The 23,250-nt window shown below is 41.6% G+C and overlaps 1 protein-coding gene across 1 annotated transcript in view; it reads right to left on the bottom strand.

Moving 5' to 3' along the window:
• GPM6B (glycoprotein M6B) overlaps positions 1-18,649 on the bottom strand; it is a 168,677-nt gene extending 150,028 nt beyond the window's left edge. The window contains exon 1 of the mRNA XM_014791116.2: positions 18,490-18,649. Coding sequence (XP_014646602.1) covers positions 18,490-18,493 — 4 coding nt within the window. The 5' untranslated portion in view covers positions 18,494-18,649. The remainder of the gene's footprint in view (positions 1-18,489) is intronic.
• Between the last annotated feature and the right edge of the window lie 4,601 nt (positions 18,650-23,250).

Here is a 23,250-nt window from a genome sequence, read left to right as displayed (position 1 = left end):
GGATTACATTGGTTGATGCAGGTCAAGCACTTAGAACAGTGCCTACACATAGTAAGTGAGGACTCAGTAAATGTTTTACATATGTGTGTGTATCATACACGTGTGTATACGTAAACATGTATATACCATATATGTATATATGTGTATGATAGATATGTATGTTACACACAACACATATATGCATGCATGTCTGTCTATATACATGTATGTTATATATAACACATATTCATCTTATATATAATGGGCATGAATATATGTGTATATATGTATTCCATGTGTGTTTATCCCCATTTCTTGACTGATATACACATATATTCTGATTTCTGTGAAAGCCAAGTTGATTCATAAAAACAAAGTGCCCTTCTGTCTCGAGTCCAAAACCTTGTCAAAGCTCATTCTCCTGCATTTGTAATATAGCTAATAATTAAGTGCATCTGCCACTTAAACATCCCCACATCCCCTAAGGGGCTCTGAAAGGCCCAGCAGGATTCTCAGCTGCTCTGGCCCAACCTCCAGAAGGAGATGTGGCATGTGGGTACAGAGCAGGAAGAGCGCCTAAGGCAGTAATCTCGAGACCTGCCTCACGAGGCTTTGAACTCTAATTTTATTTTCTCAGTGACCAAGGGAGCTTATCTGAGCCATCAAAAAAAGATGCTAATACAGAAATACAAACACACTCTGCCAACTAAAGATATCCATGAAGGCAGAAATGATGAAAAGGAAGCTCACAATTGAAGCAGTACTCTTCCCTACACAGCACCCATGTTTCTGAAACAGAGGAAAAACAAAAAAGGCAGAGTTGTCATTGTCTACGTCTCCAAAGCAGGACATATTTATATAACCAATGTGGATACAGAATGCAATTTATGTGCAGATATATCTACATAAATTGTTTTTCCCCACTTATTCAGAATTTGAAATGTTCTGGAAGCCTCAGTCAGTCATTTGCAAAATAGTCAAGTATAAAAAGACTCTGAGGGCCAGTCCCGGTGGTGGCCTAGTGGTTAAGTTTGGCGCACTCCGCTTTGGTGGCCCAGGTTTGGTTCCCGGGCACAGACCTACACCACCTGTCTATCAGTGGCCATGCTGTGATGGCAGCTCACGTACGAAATAGAGGAAGATTGGCAACAGATGTTAGCTCAGGGCGAATCTTCCTCAGCCAAAAAAAGACTCTGAGTGGTCAATAGCTGCCATAAGGCCCTCTCCACAGAGGAGGCCACGAAGTTCCTGGGCACCCACTCCAGGCTAGTGCACGGAAATTACGCAGCATTCTGCACTGCTTAAGTTTGTTTACAAAGAACATATATTCACTTATTAATTCGTGTGTGTGTGTGTTTAAGGAGGTTCCATCTTCAGTAAATAAATAAATAAAACAAGGCAGCAGATTGGCTGTTATCGGACCTCCATGACAGCAGAGGGGAGACAGGAAGAGACTGAACTATTCAAGTCCACTGTCACAGAGACGCAAGTGAGAAGTGGGCCCCTCGCTGCAGTAACTGCGAACTGAAGACACCCCAGACTGCGCCCAAATCCAAAGCATCCTGAGTCCCTTGAGTATCGAGAAACAATCTGTTAAGGTTGTGTCACTGTTAAACATAACAAAGATACACTTATGCTATTTGTTAAATATTCGAATTTTTAAATGATGGAAATTTAAAATATCTTTAGTGCTTTATAGTAATAACCTCTGGTATTTCTCAAAACAACTTATGTGATCAAGTCATTTGCTGAAATGCCAGTTCAATGAGGAGTGACTCACTGGACATGAGGAAATTATGTGTAGAGATTTTTATAGCAATCCAACTGGAGATATTTTTAAACCAAGCAAGCACAGCCTGCCATTTTAAGTACAAAGTTACCATGGCAACAATAACGTATACCCTGTCTCCTCTACCCTAGAGATAAGTTTTCATAGGTAATAAAATTATAGAAATAATTAAATGAAGCATTCCATTTGAGACTAAACTATATAAGAGACTAGAATTTGTCAGGCATTCAAGCAACACCTTAATTAATGTTCAGGTTCCTGCGATGGTGTCACCAGGCTTCTAAAGAAGGAAGCATCATGTAATGACGATGTTTCATTACGTTGTTATACTTACTGACATGATTTATGGTTTATTCTGTGACACAACTTGTGGTTTTGATCAGTTTTATTACCAACCATCTCTATTGTCCTAAGTGCATTAAACTATCAATGATAATTTGCTACATTCAGAAAATGCCCTCTTGCAAAAGTCTGATCCTCCCCCACTGAATACGTTTCTACAGGATGTTCACTTGCAAAAGTAGCAACTCTCAGATACAGCTAAATCTGAAACTTGTTAATACTGTCATTAAAATAGCCAGCTACTGTGTAAAAGGATAGAGAAATGTCTACTATACGGTAATATATGTGGTAGAAATGTAGACCAATATTGGCATCATTCTATCCCCAAGAGAAAATGCTTTTTTGAACACATTTCTGTTGTTTTGCTTTTAATCCTTACCATAATTGCTCTGCTCGCAGGTACGTCTCTCCACCAGACTGTGGGTTCTTTCTCAAGGCCAAGGACTCTCTTATTCGCCACCATAGTTCTAACATTTACAACTGTACTTGGGCAAGGAATGTGCACAATGAAAGTTGGGAAGCTGGCTGGTAAAACAAGCTGTGTCTCAAAAAATGCCTTCGATGATATCAACAAAAGCAGCAACATCCCAGTAAAAATAACTACTGTGGACGTTCAGAGCTTGGGCTCCAGCTGTAGCAGTCTTCTTTCTCCCCAGCCATCTCTGTGGCTGACTATGACAAGGATAAAATGTTAGACCTTCTCTGTAGCATTAGAGAGACATACCCTCATGGGAACGGAAGCAGAGACAACTCCCAATTACCTGGGCCGATGATCTACAGTGGGGCAAATCTTTCTTTCCTTCAGGGTCTCTTACTTCCTTAAGTTCTCAACTCTCTTTATTTACTTGTTTGGAGATGCCATCTAAACTCTCTTCAACTTCAGGGAAGAGTCAGGGGAGGCGAAATCTTTGATCACAGAGATTTCAAATAATAGTATACCAGTATGGCAGACATCACAAAGACGGATTAGGCAAACGGACTAGAGGTGTAGGAAGTAGGAAGAAGTAGGAAGAAGACAGTTTCTTGACTGGCCAATATGTGGCTCTATGATTTTTGTTTGATGATATTTTCATGAATATACATGTGCTTTCAAATATAGGGATAAGTACTATAATAAACACGGTTCTGATTACTTGCTGTTTCATACCAGGATGGACTCTAAATTCTAGGAAACCATGGTATGGGTTTCTCCATTCTTAATTTCACCCTCAAAGAGCAATTTTATATTTATTTCAAGTAATGCTCATGAATGTTTAGCAGTTTTACAGAATACAAAAGAATAAGACTTTCAAACAACCCATGTAGAAGTCTCAGTATATGAAATTATATTGGATTTTTCTCACAAAGATGTTAAAGTAAGATGCACTAATTGAAAATTCATAGTAAAGTAGAGATATAAATATATTTAAGAATAATTAAACAGTATGGACATACAAACTTGACACTTATCTGGAAATGACCACATTTTACCAAATTCAACTAAAAGTATGGAGGAAAAACTTTCCTACAAATATTGACTACAGTTGACCTTTTTTTTTTTTTTTTGTGAGGAAGATCAGCCCTGAGCTAACATCCATGCCAATCCTCCTCTTTTTGCTGAGGAAGACCAGCCCTGAGCTAACATCTATTGCCAATCCTCCTCCTTTTTTTCCCTTTTTCTCCCCAAAGCCCCAGTAGATAGTTGTATGTCATAGTTGCACATCCTTCTAGTTGCTGTATGTGGGACGCCGCTTCAGCACTGCCAGACAAGCGGTGCGACGGTGCGCGCCCGGGATCCGAACTGGGGTCGCCAGTAGCAGAGTGCGCGCACTTAACCGCTAAGCCACGGGGCCGGCCCCTGACTACAGTTAATCTTATATGCCAATATTAAACTACCCAGAGGCGTTCATTAAATATACCGAAATAACAGACTGAACATAGAGAACTTCCTCCATTTTACACTTAACAATTACCCAGACAGGTGTACATACACCTGAAGAAAATGTAGCGCACAAATCTACATTTACAGAGCAGAGCAATCGGGGAATGATTCTTTGCTTCACCAAAGGAGTTGCTGAAGGACAGCATTCTTTGGTTCTTCCATTTCTGTGAGGGAAACCCCAGGTTTGGGGACAGAGAAACCTAAAGCCAGAGTCCTCTGAAGACTGATCAGAATGGGGCTGTAGCCACATCTGCAAAGTTTCAGTAAAAAATGAATGCACATGTCTTTTGTCTCACTGCACTACCAGGCTGGAAGTGGCCCTAGGAGGGAATATTTAGGCTACTACCTTCTTTTGACCTTGTTGGACAGCTAGGCGGTATTAGACGGAACCATGTGGAAATGCCATAGTGTATGCCAAAATAATCTAATATTGTCTATTTCATGTGCCTCAACACCTTCCCCAAGGATTGGGAAAGTCAGGGAAATAGGATACTTAAACCAGCCATTGTACTATTCATTAGCAGCTCTGAGAAGAAAATAAAAAGGTTAGACCTTTTACTTGAAATTAAATGGTGAATGAAAAAATAATTGGTTTACTTCAATGTTCTATGCTATCTTCTTACACGAATATTTGCAAGTTGGCTAGAAACAGGCTGAAACAATAAATAAATAAAACCTTTCAAGTAAAAAGAATTTTCCAAAGCTAATTATGACTCAGTTTTATAACATACATGCTATCCTCATTTGCTTCATTATTCTTGTAAAGAATGCCTTGTTCATGGTAAGAGTTCAATGGAAATCAACTGAATTAAACCAGTAGGTCCATATCAGCACCAGTAATTAGTGACATCCAGGACTAGGTCTGTCCACATCAGAGAGAGGCTTGTCCTGAAGGCTCCCCTTCAGAAAGGCACCTTCTGAACCGGGCAACTCCTTCTACACTCGGGTCGCTTTATTTGGCATCTAGAATCTCTTACCGTATTTCAGTCCAAATCCCAAACCTTCCCATGGGCTATATGTTTTAAAAGTTTGCAGGTTGTCTCTCACGACTTTGAAAGTTCAGGCTAAGTCAGCATTTCCCAACCTTGGCACTCTTGATATTGGGGCCCAGATGACTTTTTTTGGGGGAGGGGAGGGTCCTGTGCACTGTAGGATGTTTAGCAGCATCTCTGGCCTCCACCCACTAGATGCCAGTATACACTCCCCTCCACCCTGGCTGTAACAACCAAACACGTCTCCAGATATTGCCAACTGTCCCCTGGGGGGCAAAATCGACCCCAGTGGAGAACCATCGGTCTAGCTGACAAATTCTTCTTCAAACAAAAAATAATTCATTGTTGCTTCTTAAAGGAACTGAGGCCTCCATTTCTCATCAGTCCCTGAAAGAATGAGGGCCTGACTTTCTGAATACTGCTGCCTCTGAGCACTGAGGAGAGGGCCTGCCCAGGCAGCAAGCCAAACATCGTCAAGCCACCAACCAAGTAGAGGCTTCTACTCAACAACCCGCTCTATGTCACAGTTGCTTTAGTCAGAAGTTTTCTTTTTCTTTTTAATGCTCTCTCACTTGTCGTGTATGGCTGAGAAAACTGCAATTCAATCACAAAGTAGAAATACCACCATTTTTGCTAAACTCTCTAAACGCTAAAATAAGATGATAAAAAGTGAAAAGAACTTAACTTTCACATCCAAATTTAGACTTCAATTTTAAATTCTAGAGTTTCTACACTGAGAGACCACTCCAAGACAAAAACATATGGCAAAAAGAAGTGAATTTTAAGAGTGGCTTCTTATGAGTGGGGCCTTTCAGGATTATGCAACTCTAAATGCATAGAAGTGTGTGTGTGTGTGTGTGTGTGTGTGTGTGTGTTGGTTGGTGGAGGATGGTGCCCAGGGACAGCAGGCAGTGTGTAGAAAATGTCCAGCAGTCTCATTTTGTTCTGGCCATCATCAACAGCAAGGGAGTAGCAGCACTCTATTAAAAATTGCATTTCCAAAGATATGTCTTAGGAGAATTTACATTTGTGATTTCTATTGCCTCCAACTAAATAAATAAAAGTTTGAGGCCTTGTGGAGGAATAAGAATATTTCGGTGAAGTGATGGGTAACAGCCACACACGTAAGCTCATTTGACAGCTGAATAAAGCGCTTTCCAGAATAAATCAAGCTCACGCTCCAGCCCAGCGCTGGCCTCCTCTTCACACGGTGAGCAGCTATGTAAAAACATTCCAGGAAAAGTTTTCCATTAAACTGCTGAAGGAAACTAGGTAACTTTGAATCAACCAAGAAAAGTTCAATTTCAGGAGTAACATCATCAAATGTGGAGGTGCCACTCCAACAGAAGAGCCACGTTTAAATCATTCCAGGGTTAGCTTGGCTGCATCACTCTGAGATAGTGGAAAACTGGCTTTTTTTCTTTCTCTTTCAACTAGGAATTTGCATCTTGAATGTAAACTTGATCTTCGTAATGGAGCCAATTGGGTCATACTTTTCCTTTAGAAGAAATCCACATTTTGACATATTGAGGGTTTTATTTCTTATCTTATTACAATATGTCAAAGGCTGGTTTAAGTAAAAATACCTCACTTCACTTCAGTTCTTGCGACCAGGCTGGGACATGATAACTCAGAATCAGCTCCCCCTACAGCTTCTATGTTAATCTGAATAAGTTTATCCATTCAGCTGCACTTTCAGAAGGCACAGGTTTGTGGAAGGAAACCATGACATCCCATGGAATCAGATTTGACCCCAAATGATTTACTTTTTGTCTTAAAAAAAGCCACAGAAACTATGAGGGACCTTTAATAGATTTTTAAAAGGTGTGCAAAAACATTATTAGGGGATATAAAAGAAGATCTAATTATATGTAGAGATACACCGTGTATACAAATGGAAGGTTCAATATAGTGAACCCATTGACTATCATGAAACTTATTCTGTAAATTCACTGTAATCCCACTCAAAATGCTAACAAGGATGTTTGTGGAACATGAAAAGCTGATTCCAAAAGGAAAAAATGAGGAATATCTCAGATACTTTTAAAGAAGAGCAAGAAGAGAAAACTTCTCCTAGGAGATACCCAGGCTTTCTATAAATCTATAGTAATTAGGACAGCGTAGTCTTAGCACATGGATGGCAAAACAGACCCAAGGAACAGACTGGAGTCCAGAGATGTACACGCATGTACAGGAGGGAAATTTAATCCATGAGAGATGGTATTATATAAAAATCAGTGGGGAAAGGATTAAGTATGTGGTGGTTTCTATATAGGAAATATAAAATAAAAATAGATTTCTACCTCGTTCTATACCAAAAAACTAAAATCCCAATGGAAGAAACACTGAAAATGAAAAGCCTACTTTAAAAATAAACTTTATAAGAAAATATAGAAGAATATAAGAACATCTTCATGACCTTGGAGACAGGAACAATTTTAAAACAAGGCAAAAATAAAAGGCACAGATTATAAAAGAATAAAGGAAAAGGTTGATAATTAGGGCTTTATTACAACAAAAAAAAATTCAGTACAACAAAAGATGTGTTTAAAAGTTAAAAGATACGCCACAGAGAGGAAGATGATATTGACAACATATTTAACTAAGGATTAGTATCCAGAGTGTATAAAGAATTGCTACAAATCAATAAAAAAAAAACAAATAAGCATATAAATGAAAGAGAAAACCCAAATGGCCAATAACCTACCAAAAAGTTTCAACTTCTCTACGAAAATTCAACATAAAAAATAATGAAATACCACTTCATACCTACCAGAGTTTTGAAAAATTAAACCCTATGATAATACCAAATGCTGGTGAAGATACTGAGAAACTAGAATGCTCACACACTACTGGTGGGAGTATAAATTGATACCACTACTTGGGAAGCAGGGGTGACACTATACAATTTAAAGCCAGCTCCATGTGATGACAAGGTATTCATTTTGCTGACTAAATCATTACTTCACTCAACAAGATGACAAAAATTCCTCATTGAAGGAATAAAGGCAGATTATTACTACCTAAGTTCAAACAACACAAGAAGAAAAGTTAATTTGGCAAAAATAGTGTTATATCTATTTCTAAAAATTTTCAGGATAAAAACCAGAAATCACCCCAGGCCTTCAACCCTTCTCCAAACTTGCACTCCACTTAGAACACCGACTTGTCAACAGTTCACTAACTACTGTTAATTCAGACAATTCCTAAAACTCTATCTTCTTCAGGAAACTAACTGGGAGGAGGTCTCAACATCTTTTATATCCTTATACCCTGAAGCCAGAAAATATTCATACCGATCCTGTCCTGAATGAACACACAACATCTACAACTTCCTCTTTATTCACAAGCCCTCATGATGTACTTTCCATTTCCGAGGTGGATAATGGGGATGCCTTATCTTTGTAATCTCTTCAGCTACAACCATGTTTTTCATGTACCTATCTCATCTCTGATCAATTATTTTCAAAGTCCTTCTCAGACCTGCTGTGTCAATGTTTTCCACCTAAATAGAGGGTAGGAACCAGTGGTTTATGTATTCCCTAGCATAGCGCTACACGAAGGATTTAATAAATGCAAAAACCATAATGATTTAGAAGCAAGTCTATTTTCCGGACAGAAAACATCACCGAGTTTTAAAATAATGTTATTAATGTTGATCAAAAGCTGTCAGACATAAGAGCTCATACTGTATGATTCCATTTATATAAAGTGCAAAAACAGGCAAAACTACGTTGGCAGAAATTAGGAGTGATTACCCTTGGTGGGGGGTGCCTGAAAGGGAGCTTGCAGGGGATTCCTGAGGGGTTGGTAACGTTACGCTTCTTCATCTATGTACCGGTTAAGTTTGCAAAAATTTATCAAGCCGTGTGCTTATGACTTGCCCACTTTTGGTGTATATATTATATTTCAATAACAAATTTTAAAATTATTTTATAATATTCATGCCTCTTACAAAACATCTAAAAAAATCTGTGACAAAATATCATTATATAATAGAGCTCAAACCAGTTTTTGGTAATTCAGGACATGGCTTTGCAAAATGGTAATAATTCATGGAATGGCAACTCATCTCTTTAATGTTCTGAATTCTGTTTTACTTACCATGGAAACTGTCAGAGTATGCCACATGAGAAAACGTAAACAAAAATATAAAGTGCTACATCAAATAAAGTTATCTTAAGGGTTTGAATTTCTTTGCTAATTACAGCTCCATTCTTTGCTCCTCATGTGAAGGAACAGATGCCTGAACTTAAGCTGCCATTTTAAAATGCACCATTTAAACATTCTTTTCAGGGAGTCGCTGTGAAACACCACGTTCCTAAACCTAAAAGGGTGACCTGATGCACATACAAAATAGCAGATTTTCTAGGCTCCCTCTAACCTTCACTTCCAACGTTCCTGCTCTTTTTACACTAGAACTATTCTGCAAGTGTGCTCAGATCTCTTATACACACTGACTTAAGGTCTCCCTCTGAGGGGAGGAGTTAAGGCGGGGGGTAGTGGTTGGGGGTGGGACGGGGGGTAGGGAGATCAGTGGTTGTCAGAGCAACAAGGGGAAAATCAGTCCTTTCTCTTGCAAGTCCAGCATCTCTCAAACACGTGAAAAGGCATAATGAAGTCATGATCAGAGACCCTAAGGACAGAACAGAACATGCAGGAAGGTTGCCTTAAAGGCTTAATCTGGGTAGATTTGATTATAGCTAAGGAGATGAATTCTAAATTTGGAAAGGCCATCAAGTTAATTAAAGACGCTAAGAAATGGCACTAGATCCTTGATGTCTTTCTACTTAATGAAGAGAACAAAAGATGATGAAAACGATTTTAGGAAGCAAAACGAACTTCATATAGATTCAGTCCTTTCAGAGATAAAGTGCACTGACCATCAGAACAAGTTCCCAAGGAAAGCCAGGCACTCTCTATTCCCAGGGGTGTTTGGTCTCATTATTGGAATGGTTTAGGTACCATTTTATTCCAAAGAAAGAGTGAATTAGGTGCTCTGCAAGGCTCCCTATTAGATCTCCAGATTCTCTGATGATGCTGAACAAAGGTAAAAAAACAAAACTTCCTTCAGCTAGAAAAATCAAGCCTCCCTTTCGGAAGGATAACACCTTTTTAACCAGAGATCTTCCCAGTCTGCAGATGTGCTCACCAAGTCCTCAATGATGCCACTATTCAGATTTTATAATACTGTGAAGCACAAACCGTTTTCAATTCCTCGCTCTAAAGCAGTGGTTCTCAACATGAGGCAATTTTGCCCCCCAATGGCTGTCATTTGGCAATGTCTGGAGACATTTTTGGTTGTCACAACTAGGGGAGTGTTCCCGGAATGTAGTGGGTAGAGGCCAGGGATGCTGCTAAACATCCTACAGTGCACAGAACAGCCCCTCACGACAAAGAATATCCAGCCCAAAATGTCAATAGTGCTGAGGTTGAGAAACCTTGCTCTTAAAGTACACTTGGAAGGGAAGGAAAGGAGACTTCTTTTATTTCAGTATCTGTCTCCAGCTGCTCCAAAGAAGAAAGTAGAATTTAACAGTCCTACAGAAAACAAATAAATACACAAGTAAATACTAAGCAATAACTCTAACTCAAGATGATTTCCAATACATCTTATCACATCAAGTTCAAATATACTGAGTTATACACAGCCATTAATACTAAAATTCAAAAGATCAGATTTAAATACTTTTTCCTTTGGCAGATTTTTTTTTCTAACCAAATAAGCAATTTTTACTTCTAGACATTAAAATCCTATTTTCTGATTACTAGAAAATGTACTCCTTTTTTATGTGGTAAGCTCATCCATCAGATGTAATTATCAGATGTAAGTATCAACCTACTAAAATAAATTTTAAAATAAATGGTCAAGATTGATCAAGAAAAATAAAGAATACAAATTACCTACATCACTAGGAATGAACAGGGGAACATCATTACAGATCCTACAGACAACAGGATTAAACAGATAATACAAGAATATTATGAATAACTGTATTCCAATAAAGTTATTCACTTAGATAAAATGGAAAAAGTCCTTGAAAAACACAACTTATCCAGACTGAAACAAAGAGAAAGAGGAACTCTGAATAGTACTATCTCTGTTAAAGAAATATAATTCAGAATTTAAAACATTTCCACGAAGAAAACTCCAGACCCAGATAGCTTCACTGGTAAATTATTTCAAATATTTAAGGAAGAAATAATGCCACTTTTAAAATTAATAAGCAAATAAATAGATAGACAAGGACTGGATTCCATTTCAATGCCTAACCCCTCTGGAGTCACACCAAAGATCACCCTTTCCATCCCAGAAAGGCTCACACTTCCTTCCTTCTCCACTTTATCTTTTGAAAGGGAAGAGGCAATAGTCAACCTTTAAAACATTTTTGCAAGATTCATTTATATGTGTCAATTTGTAATCAATTAAAATTTGTTACTCCCCATCTGACTTTCAGTGCCCCTCCCCCATCTTATTTTCTACTTTTCCCCACACTCATTCTCTGCTATGGCCAGGCCAGTTTCTTCAGGATCCCACCAGTATACCTTGCTCCCTCCTACTTCTCTTCCATGTGTACCCTAATCCTTTCCACCATTCTCGACACACCTCAAATCCAATTCTCCACCAGAAGCTTCAAATAAGCTACAAGGTCTCACCCCTCTTAGAGCTCCTTCTAGACTTTTATTTAGAATTTTACAATCAGACATTAATTATTCTTTTACTTCTGGATTAGACTGTCATTCCCTCCAGCGGTCACTTCCCTGTTTAAAATCCCTTCTTGATTTTCTCTGACCAAGAGGGTAATGATCAAGTTCTTTCCTGGCTCTTCACTGTCTGGCCTTGCCTCTCTTCTAGCCTCAGTCTCCTCAATCTGTAGGGGATTCAGGCCATGCCCAGCTCCTCAACATGCCCAAGCAGCAGCCTCTGCCATGCCTCCTGCTTTGGCACATCTGTACCCAGAGCCTGGAATGTCCTCTCCCAGACATTCTGACCCCTGTCATCCCACTCATCCTTCAAGACTCAGATCAAAGGTAACTGCCTCCCTAGCGAATCCCTTTCTGAAATACCACCCCACCCCCTTTTTTCCTCAGACAGAGGAAAATATTCTACAGGACCTTATACTCACTTCTATTTTAATTGTTTATCTGCCTCTCTGAAATGACTGTGGTGATTTGAGGACAGGACTGGGTTTTATTTATTTGTTTATTTTTTGCTTCAAGACAGCAGAGTACTTGGCTCATCGGACTCTGTGAATGCCTACTGAGTGAGCAGCTGTCTTATTCTCCTCTGAGAGCCTTCACTGTGATGGGCATGTAACAGGAGCTCAAATGCTTACAGATTGGCACATGCTAGTTGCTTGGCATGGCGATAGGTACTCATTTAATTCAATTATACAAGGTGAGATTGGAAACACAAAACCGTTCTTACCTTTTAATCTTTAGGGCAATAATGAGTTTCACTGAAACAAAGTGTTTCACTACAAGCTTTCCTAAACTTCAAAAATCTGACAAGAAGAAAGTACTTTTCACCAGAGAGAGGAAACTATTTTATAACATCAAAAGAAAAAAGCTAAAGGCAAAAAAAAGTAATGAAATAACATTCAAACTGCTTTTTAAATTGTTTTTGTGTCTGTGTATGCCTACAGCAATCGAATTACTTTTAAAGTGACTTCAAGCTCTGAAATTCTGTTACTCTGTGAAAATCTGTGCTAAAGTATTAATATTATTAAAGAATAATGCCATTTGCCCAATTAATTTAGTATATATAGTTTATCACAGAGTTTGTAATACATAAATAAATATAATTTTACAGATCTTGAAATCCATACATTTATAATGTAGGCAGGCCTTAATACAATGCATTTTATATGATAAAACACTTATCCTTTCAACAAATATTTGTGAAGCACTTACAATACACCAATTATTTGAATGAATACTGGGATACAACAATGAATAAAACAATCCTGGCTTTTGACGAGTTTGGTATTTGAACAGAAAAGAAGGCATATTAAACACACTAACAAGCCAGCTAATAGTACCTGAAAAATCACGTGAAAAGTATTAAATGGGGGGCCAGCCCGGTGGCCGGTGGCGCAAGCGCTTTAGTGCACTCGCTCCGCTGCGGCGGCCCGGGGTTCGCCAGTTCGGATCCCAGGCGTACACCGACGCACTGCTTGGCAAGCCATGCTGTGGTGGCATCCCACATAAAGTGGAGGAAGATGGGCACGGATGTTAGCCCAGGGCCAGTCTTCCTCAGCAAAAAAAAAAAAAAAAAAAGAGGAGGATTGGCAGATGTTAGCACAGGTCTTCCTCACAAAAAAAAAAAGTATTAAATGGATGTTATTGGCTCAAAAACACAGTAGAAGCTCTCTTACCAATGTTCACCTAATGGACACATCCAATCACCCCATATTCTCTATTCTTTTTGTAAACCACATTGACCACTGTCCACAGAACTTGGCTTCTAGGCTATTCTCCAGGACATCTATATACTACTTCTTCCCCCAGTTGAATTGTGTCTCTAACAAGAGTCCATTGTGTTTGTTCCCAACCTGTTTATGCCAGTTGTACTTGTTATTTTAATTATGAAATTTAATTCAATATTACCCAAACTAATAAAATAACGAGTGCCAAAAAAAAAGAGTTTTTATTTCTTTGAAAACCAAGTTAATCGCTTTGGAAAGTCTTAACAAAGATGAGTCACTTGGAAAAATAGTTGCCAAAAAAAGTATGGGCAAGGGGAATGGGGTAGGTGATATAAAAGGATTCTGCACACAGATTGGTTCCCAATGCCTTTAAGTTCTCATTGTACTTTAAAAGAATCTGAAACTGGAAATCAGAAGCCAATGAAATTTGGCTGTGATTTATACATAAGAAAGACTTCGCGGAATCCAATTAAGGCTCACATTCAAAGCAAAGACCTTGACTCTACAACAAAATATTGGCAAATTAGTGTTTAAAGTTAAATAAACTGTTTAATACACATAGGTGGCACTTTTTATGATTCACCACTTTGGCATTTTTAATAAACCATCTAACTGCTTGGGCCCAGATGCAGCAGATAAGGATTTTCTCTAAGGAACCCTTCTTGGAGGAGCCAAGTGCTGTGGGCAACAGCTTTTGCTGGAGCAAAAATATACAAATAATTAATTACTTCCTATTTGTCACAAACAATACTCTGTGCTATTGGACTATGAGGTTTACTCAAAATTTCAGTCTGCATCCTGAGACTTGAAGAGAGCTCTCGCTAAGACGGGAGGGTGGGCTCCTTACTCGATCTTTACACTCAGAGGGAGGGAGGCTGGAGCATTCTGGGACTACTTCTGCTCAGCTATTCATCAGGATACCATTCCCTTGTCCTCAGTTACATCTGAATGCCTGAGCAAACTTCCATAACCAAACGTTGTACGCATGGGTCCTCAGTGTGCTTCCTTCTGAGTCTAGCCTCTGAAGGTGGCCTGGGCCCTGTGTGGGGCGAGGAAAGGCTCTCTGGAGCGGGCAGCTCTAAAGAGAAGAGGGCAGGAGAAGCCCAAGCTGGAAGCACTAAAGAGGGGAACACGACAGCTTCCACCACCAGCCTCCTTGGAGAAGGGCCAATCAACCTGTTGTCGGGCCCGTCAAGATGCCAGCTATTCAATGCAACTACAAATGATGCCTATGATGTGGCTTCACGGAAACAAGTAGTTTTTAAACCATTAGGGAGCTGTTTTCTCATGTTTTTCGAGCATAACATTACCCTCTCTTTTTTCTAAATTACATCCTTTTAGATCTGTAAGGGCCCAAAGAAATAATTTCAGCAAATCCTTTTATTTTGTAGTAAATTGAGATTACGAAGAGAAAACGATTTACGCAAGACCACGTAGCAAGTTAGTGGAAATGCTGGGGCAGGGCTCCGGGCCTCTGGCTTGCCCTGCTTTTCCTCTATTTTCTGACCCTGGGGACTATCAGCAGCACCACCACCACTACCACCTGGGGGCCTGCTAGAAACTCAGGCCCCACCCAGCCCCACTGAATCAGAAACCACTTTTTTAACAAGATTGCCAGATGACTTGTATGCGCATTACAGTTAAAGAACTGCTCTAAATAGTTTTTTTAATGCTATTTAGTGAAATGATGCACCGTGTTTAAATTCATAATCCTTACAAAAACTTCCTTACTACAAAATGGATCAAAACAATTACGCAGCTGTTTTGCTGTATCTGATCATTTCACATATAATTTTGATGTAAAATTATAGGCAACTAATGAAAAAATCAGCATTTCTTTCTAGATACATGAACTACATTAAAGCAGACTGGATATTCCACAAATGCCTTATAAGAAGTTATTGCATTGAATCCATTTAGTTGCTATGTCTTAGGCCTATGAATAAGGTAACAGAATCAAAATTCTGCTAGGCAGTGTCAGTTTCCATCAGAAGAAATCAGAGTAACACTGAGAATGTGTGGGTGCCTGCACTGGCCACACACAACGGCCAAATGAGGAACTCTTCAGCCAGTGAAATAATTAGTTTCAACACCCTCATTTAGGTGGTGTACTACATACAAGCAATACATCAACATCTTCCCATTGTGCAAAACAACCAAAGTTACTCAGTAGTCAAACACACTTCAAACATCAATTGGCTCATTGCATTTACATGAAATGTCCAGAATAGGCAAACACATAGAGAGAGAAAGTAGATTAGTGGTTGCCAGGGGCTGGGAGGAGGGAGGAATGGGGAGTGACTGCTAATGGGTACAGGGTTTCTTTTTGAGAGGACGACAATATTTTAACATTAGATAGTGGTGGTGGTTGCACAACTCTGAATATACTAAAAATCACTGACTGTTCACAAACGTGTAAATTGCATGGCATGTGAATTATATCTCAACAAAGCCATAAAAAAAATCAATTGGCGCAACAATAAAAAATCTTTTCTTTTAAGATGCATTGAAAGATAAAATTTTGCACAATGCCACTGCTCATTATTTTATTTTTCAACTTAAAGATTTTGAATACCTTAAAATTTGAGTCCAAAGGGGCTTTTATTTCCACAAACCTCACCCATTTTACCAGTAAATTAACTGATACCAGGTTAAGGAAGTGACTTGTATAAGAACCACTCAACTCAGTGGACCAATGGTTTGAATTTTCCCAACATTAAATTATTTCAATTAATACATTCATAAGGGTTTGTTCGGTAATTGAATACATCTGGCAAAATAAAACCAGTTCATGGCCCTGTAGTGTATTTACTAAGAATCTACCAAAGGAAATCAGTATGTTTCCTTTTTGGCATGAAGGGGACTTTTTTTTAATGTAAAAACTAAAACCAAGGATACTGCCAGAACCAGTGAGGTATGTACAAATTAACATAAACTGGCAATTGAAGTGTAGAACCAACAATTGTCCAAGACACAGAGTACTTCCTTGAGAACAGGCCTCTGGTTTGGGCATCTGCTTCATGAGAACTGCATCTAACTTCCACACCTATTTAAAAATAAAGCCTGCTCCCAATTAAGCCCAGAGTATTGTGAAAGCCATTGTGAAGACAGTCCCCATTTAGCAATTCGACACTCCGTTTCTAACCCGTACAAATCCGAATGCCTAGTGTTAAAAAACCAGAAATGACTTTATTTCAGGAAAATTAGTTAGTGCTTTCTTCAATACTGCACTTCTGTGTAACCTCAACATCTTTGTGCCAAGCATTGCCACAAGAATTACAGGCTGAGTGGCAGCCATCTAATTTTTGTGTACGAATCTCATTTAAAAGGGAGCATTGAGTGATGCGACTACTCACTGCAGGGGCATTAAGAGAAGTAGGAACCAGAGTTACAGGTCACCCAATTCTGCCCTTTCTAGAAGGACCTTATCCTAGCTCTCTCCTAACTTTTTGGTAAGAAATTTTCCTGTTGAATTCAGGGGTCTTATTTCCTTTCATATTTTGATCACCTAGTAAATTAAAAAAAAAAAAGATTTAACTATAAAATTCTTTGCACTTCCTTTTAAATGCAAAATAATGTGCCATCCTGGGGCCGGCCGGTGGCGCAAGTGGTTAGGTGCGCGCGCTTGGCAGCCAGGGGTTCGCTGGTTCGGATCCCAGTCACGCAACGACGCACCGCTTGGCAAGCCGTGCTGTGGCAGCGTCCCATATAAAGTGGAGGAAGATGGGCAAGGATGTTAGCCCAGGGCCAGTCTTCCTCAGCAAAAAGAGGAGGATTGGCAGATGTTAGCTCAGGGCGGATCTTCCTCACACACACACACAAAAAACAATAATGTGTCCTCCTTACTACCCCTCGCCAAAATTTTAATCGATACAAAATTACCCCCTATGCGCGCGCGCACACACACACACACACACACACACACCAGCCACACACTCAGCAGAGGTAATGTAGGATGGGGGTAGGGGGCCAGGGATGGGGGTTGGGGGGATGGGCAGGGACTTCCCAAGCCCTCGCTATTAGCCGGCAGTGGTTAAACCCACTGACTTCCTCATCAGGAATGCTTCGGAGAGGCTCTTCAGTCTTTGTGGCTTTCGTGGAGCTTGTGGCTGGAGTCTGCCACTAGAGGATAATCGAGCAGGGAGAGAAAACCCTTTCCCAAGCCCAGCTCTCAGACATTCCCAGGGGTGCAGCGGAATTCCACGAACTCTTTACGAGTTTTCCTTGCGATACAGTCCCCATTTAACGACATGTCGCTGACAGTAGCATTTCGAGGGTGTTAGGAGGTGACAGAAAGAATCCTACAGCCACTTAACATCCGCCACCAGCTAGGTTGGAGATTTTCAATCTCCAGATCTGGGTTTTCACCGTTACGATCTCCCAAATGCTTTGGAACCCGCTTGGCACACCGTCTCCACCTGCGCCCAGGTCCGCATTTTGATAGTTGGAACAGGGGACAAAGAAAGGAGACTCACCCTCTGTCCCATCCTGTCCCTCTCCCCTCCCACCTTCCTGCTTTCAAGGGTCATGGTTCCCAAATGAGCTCTCGGAAGACCCGAGGCTTGGGGAACTGGGCGTTTGTTTAATGTGGGTTTAAGGCGAAAAGGACCACGGCATAGTGGGACAGGACCGGACTCCGAGCTGGGAGCTCGGGCGACAGCAGAGCGTCCCGGGAAATGGGCAAGAAGCTACTCTCTACCACCCCCTTCAAATAAAGCAGGAGCCCGCAGCCCGGGACGCTCCGTCGGCTCTCTCTGCAACCCCTCCCGGGACCCGCCCGGGGAGGGGTGCAGGTTGAGCGCAGCCGGGTGGGGACGCCGCGAGGACAGGGCAGAGACGCGCACCTGGGCGTTCCGGACACCTGTGCCGCGCCCCTCCCACCTCCAGCCTCCGCCCCCCGGGCCCGGCCCCGAGGCGGAGGTGCCCCAGGAAGGCCCACCTGGGCGGGGGTGGGGCGGGCCCCTCGGCAGAGCGCGCCCCTCCCGGAGTCGGGGCGCGAGGCCGTGGCCGTGGCGCGGGGCCAGCGCGCTCGCTTACCCATGGCTGGAGACGGGCGGGAGGGGCGCGGGCTGCGGGCGCTCGGGCTCCCCGGGGACCGGCAGAGCCGGGGGCACAAGTTTGCAGGTCCGGCGGGCACGTGCGCGGGCCGGGCTCCGGGCGGGCTGCGCTGGGCTGCCGGGCTGGCTCCTCGCTCCTCGCTCCTCGCTCCGGGGCCGGGGTGGGAGCGCGGCGGGCTCCGCCTGCACTGGGGGCCGGCCGCGCCGAGAGGGGCCCTGACGTCAGCGCCGGGGGCTTTGTGCGCCCGCAGCGAGGGCCCGCACGGGGCAGCGGGCGCGCCGGGGCGGCCGGCAATGCTCGCGGCTTCCTCTGGGACCCCCGAGTGAGCGCCTAGGGGCGCGGAAGCCGGAAAAGCCAGCTCAGGGATGGGGAGAGAGGGGAGCCGGGGGGCTTCCAGGATCTCGCAGATGCCGATCGGCGTCCCAGAAGAGAACTGTTACAGCAGGAGGGGGCTTTGCGGTCTTAGTCTTCACCCACTGTGCAGATAAAGAAACTGAGGCCCAAAACGCTGACCCAAGGACACCCAGTGTTTGGCAGAGTTGCCCCTATCCACAGTCCCTGATCCTTTTGTTCACATATGGACTGCGGGCAGTTACTTAGTTCAGTGGGTCTCAACCCTGGTTGCATATTAGAATCGGCTGGGGAGCTTTTAAAACCCGATTTCATCAGGACCTCGGCGGGTGGGACCGAGGGATCGGGCCTCAAAAGCTTCCTCAGGCGATTCCAGCGTGTATCCTAGGTTGCCTGCACTGACTTGAGTTACTTGTGGGTAACAAATGACTTAAGGGCACAGGCGGCAGTCTCCAATCTGAGGCAGTGACAGATTCGGTGGTGTCCGTAATCAGCCCGCCTGATCCCTGGAAGCCCACCCCTGGCAGGCTCTGGGAGACTTTGCAGACTCGCCCCAGTCACCGCTTCTCCCGCTGCTCAGGCCTCGCGCTTGAGCCTATAAGGGAATTAGTGCTTTAACAGCGTCCAAGGCCGAAAGTCTTTCTGTCGCCTTAGAGAATTTTCCTGTCTCCAAAGGTGTTGCAAAAGCTCTGAGACCCTTGCGGTTTTTCTATGGCTGGTGGTTTCTGAGACATATCTGAGCCCAACGTTACCCGCTGATAGTTTGTGTGTGCTTTTCCATTGTTTTGAAAATACCTACATCGTGTTACTTGAACAGAGGGTTACATAAACAGTAACTGTAGATAGTACACTCAAGGGACATTTAAGCCAGAAGAGAGAGGCTTTAGGACTGAGAAAGGGCGCAAGAGGCAAACATTTCATCTATTGAAATTGATTGGATTAGGAAAGATTTTATCAAGGCAGAGCTCTAGAAAGCCTAATAATATTTTGCGTAAAAGGACAGAGATTTGTGCTAGTCGGATCACTGGCTCATTTTCACAATCCCGCAGGAACAGTCATTGCTAACCAATCTTCAGGCAGTAATAAAACAGCAGGGGGCTCATAGGTTTAACTTTTTGTCCTCCTGTTACAGGAAAGGAATGCATTTGAATGAGGTCTGAATGCACGTGTGTGCAGGAATCCGACTGCGGGTGACAATGGCTGAGACTGCCTGCAAAGGGCAGAGAGAGAAAGGTGGAAGTGGCGAGGGCAATGAGGAATCCATTGGAAGTCCTGTGTAGGGAAGAGCGTCTGGTTTGGTTGGGTCCTACATCTTGGGAGGCTCCTAGGAGACAGTGAAAACAACAGAAGGGGACTTGCGCATGACAATCCGAAATAGTATTTTGGCAAGATATAACCTCACTCAGCCACTCTGGAAGCAAGAACTCTAAGGTTTTGTGCACTGAGATGCAAGTAAGCCCTTTGGTCCACTTTCTGTCATTCCCTAGAAGTCTCAGATTTTTTTTTTTTTAACCAAAGAAAAGAAATAACAGCTGTCCAAATACTGGAGCTGGTCACAATGGGATGCTGTGATAAAAACCAAGTTATAGCAATTGTGTACACAATGTCAAAGGAAAGCCTCATTTTAATAGAAGTTTCTACTCACTTCGGAAATGTCATGGACTGATTTCAACAAGCAATTGTTCCTAAAACCCTTCAGAAAAACAAAACAGCAGTTGGGAATTAGCAAGGCTACTGCAGCCAGGGTGCAGAAGATGGCTAATATGCATATTCCACTTTAGTCAGAGAAATGCTATTTTAAAATAATAAACAATTTTTCTCATATTAAGTAACTAAAATCTTTAAAAAATAAAGCAAGACTACCTTGCAGATGGGGTAGTAAATTGGTAGAGCCTTTCTGGAAAGCTATTTGGCAGTATGTATCAAGAGACTTAAAAATACTCATAGCCTTGGACCTAATCATCCTGCTTCTGGGACTCTCTCCTAAGTAAATAACGACCATTTCAGTCAAAATTAATGTAAAAAGATGTTTGTCACAGAGCAAGATGTAATAGCAAACAAAACAATAAAAACAAGAAAGGAAGCAACAACTGTTCAGTAAAAGGGAAGTAGTTGTATAAATTATTGCTGATCTAGCTCAGTGGTTCTCAGCTGTGGATGACATGTGGAATGTCTGGACACAGTTTTAGTTGTCACCCCTGGGGAGGGGGTGCTACTGGCATCTGGTTGGTCGAGGCCAGAGATGCTGTTCAACATCCCACAGTGCACAGGGCAGCCCCCACTGCAACAAAGAACAATCTAGCCCCAAATGTCAATAGTGCCAAGGTTGAGAAACCCTGATCTATATGATCCTATATCACACGGCCTTGTTTGTAAAGAATTATGTGGGAAAATGCTCAGAGATTTTGTTTTTTTTTTTTAAAGAAGAATAAAAAGCTGAATGTACAATATAATCCTAGTCATATTTGAATGTACATATACACGTATTAAGAAAGACTGAAAGAAAATACACTATGATAGAGACTATCACTTATTCACCAAACATGTATCTTCTATCTGGCCACACAGCCAGACTACATTTCCCAGACTTCTTAGCAGTTAGGTGGGGCTAAGTGATTGAGTTCTAGCCAATGAGGTCAGAAGTGACGTCTACCTCTTCCAGGCCTTACCCATAAAACCTCCAACACATGTGCTTCTACCTGTTTTCCCTTTCTCTCAACTGGAAAGTGACGATGACACCCAGGGTGCCTTCTGGAAACCACATGTTGAAGATGGAATCGACACTGCCAGCCTGGGTCACCGAATGACTTTGTGGAGCAGAGGCTCACTCCTCCCTGCTACACTGCCAGCCTGGAACTGACTCAGACGCTTATGTGAACCAGAAATATACTGCTGTTATATTTGAGCCATTATATATTTTGGGGCTTATTTGTTATAGCAGTGGTCCTACCCTTACTAATGTATCACTATATTAACATATACCAAAATATTAACAGAGTTTGTCTCTGGGATTAATGAAATTTTTAGTTGTAGTTTTATACCCTTTTCTGTTTTCCCAGACTTTTACAATGAGCAAGAATTGCTTTTATAATCAGGAAAAAGTATATAGTTGTACCTTACTCCACGGTAGAGAAAGCCTCCTAAAAATTTGATTTTAAACTATAAATGAAATCACATTTCCAACTGATTTTATACAATTTGACTGAGATCTTACTGACCCTCAATGCCTCATCTAGGAGTACAAACTAATTATAAACTGTAAGGACACATTTTGTCTGCTCTGATCTTTTGGGGAGCATTTAATCACATGTGTGCACCTCACTTCTTCCTGTTTCATAATTACTCGTGAGTCTCATCTCTCCAGCAAAAATCTCCTGATAGGAAGAATCCTGGCTTGATGTTTGATTCTTAAAATCTCCTCTCTGCTTCTTTCTTACTTTAGTTACTTTCCCAGCACAGCAGGCACAATTTCTATAAGCCTTTTTTCTTGTCTCTCAGAAGGATGGCTGCTTTCTCAAACTAAGGGAAAGTCCATAAATTGGTTTTCAACTTTTATAGTCACCTTATGGACAAAGCGAAAAAAAAAAAAAAAAAAAAGACAGCTCTGTTTGCAGAACTAAATGAAAATGTGAGCAAACCTTGACAGTGTTTGAATATGCCCACAAAAGCGTAGCTGACACCAAGTGGGACGTGGGAGATTGAGAATGGAAAAGCAGCACCACTAATGTCCTCAGTGGCTCAAGTGGGGGTCAGAAGATACTGTCAAAATTTGATGGAAAAAGAAATAGAGATTTGAGTGGAGGGATAATGTAAGTGACAAATCCTCATCTTTCATGTCAAGGACTCAGTAGATATTGTCTAAAGTTGATAAATCAAGAAAGAGAATTGAGCATATTATCAAGATTAGAACCATTGTTCCCACCCACATCAGATCCGATGTTGTTTATAAACAAACATTTATCATGCCCCTTTGGTTCTCCACAAATGAAATCTAAATTAAAGAAAAGATCAATGTAACTCCCCAATTATGATATAAAGGAGAAATGAAAGTAATTGACAATGAATAGTGTTTATCTCGATGGGTAAATACTCAGGCACAATTACACTGGAAGATGTAATGAAGTCATCCAATAAGCAACTGAGCTGTAGAATTAGCATGAGTGGGACAACTAAGATGCCAACCAATTGAGATGTGTTGTACTGGTCATTCAAATACCAAGAGTGGCCTTGCCATCAGTGTTGTGAAGTTCCAAAATGGTGAACAACTTGGTAAAGTTCCAAGTTCCTTAAAACCACCCCAAAAATAGGCTGGCCCTGTGGCCTAGTGGTTAAGTTCAGTGCTCTCCGCTTTGGCGGCCTGGGTTCAGTTCCTGGGCACAGACCTACACC

The sequence above is a fragment of the Ceratotherium simum genome, chromosome X (genome assembly GCF_057802395.1).
Source record: "Ceratotherium simum simum isolate JZ-2026a chromosome X, ASM5780239v1, whole genome shotgun sequence".
NCBI classification, from domain to species: Eukaryota; Metazoa; Chordata; class Mammalia; order Perissodactyla; family Rhinocerotidae; genus Ceratotherium; species Ceratotherium simum.
The sequence above is the reverse complement of the archived record's forward strand: the minus strand, read 5'-3'. Positions and strand labels throughout refer to the sequence as shown.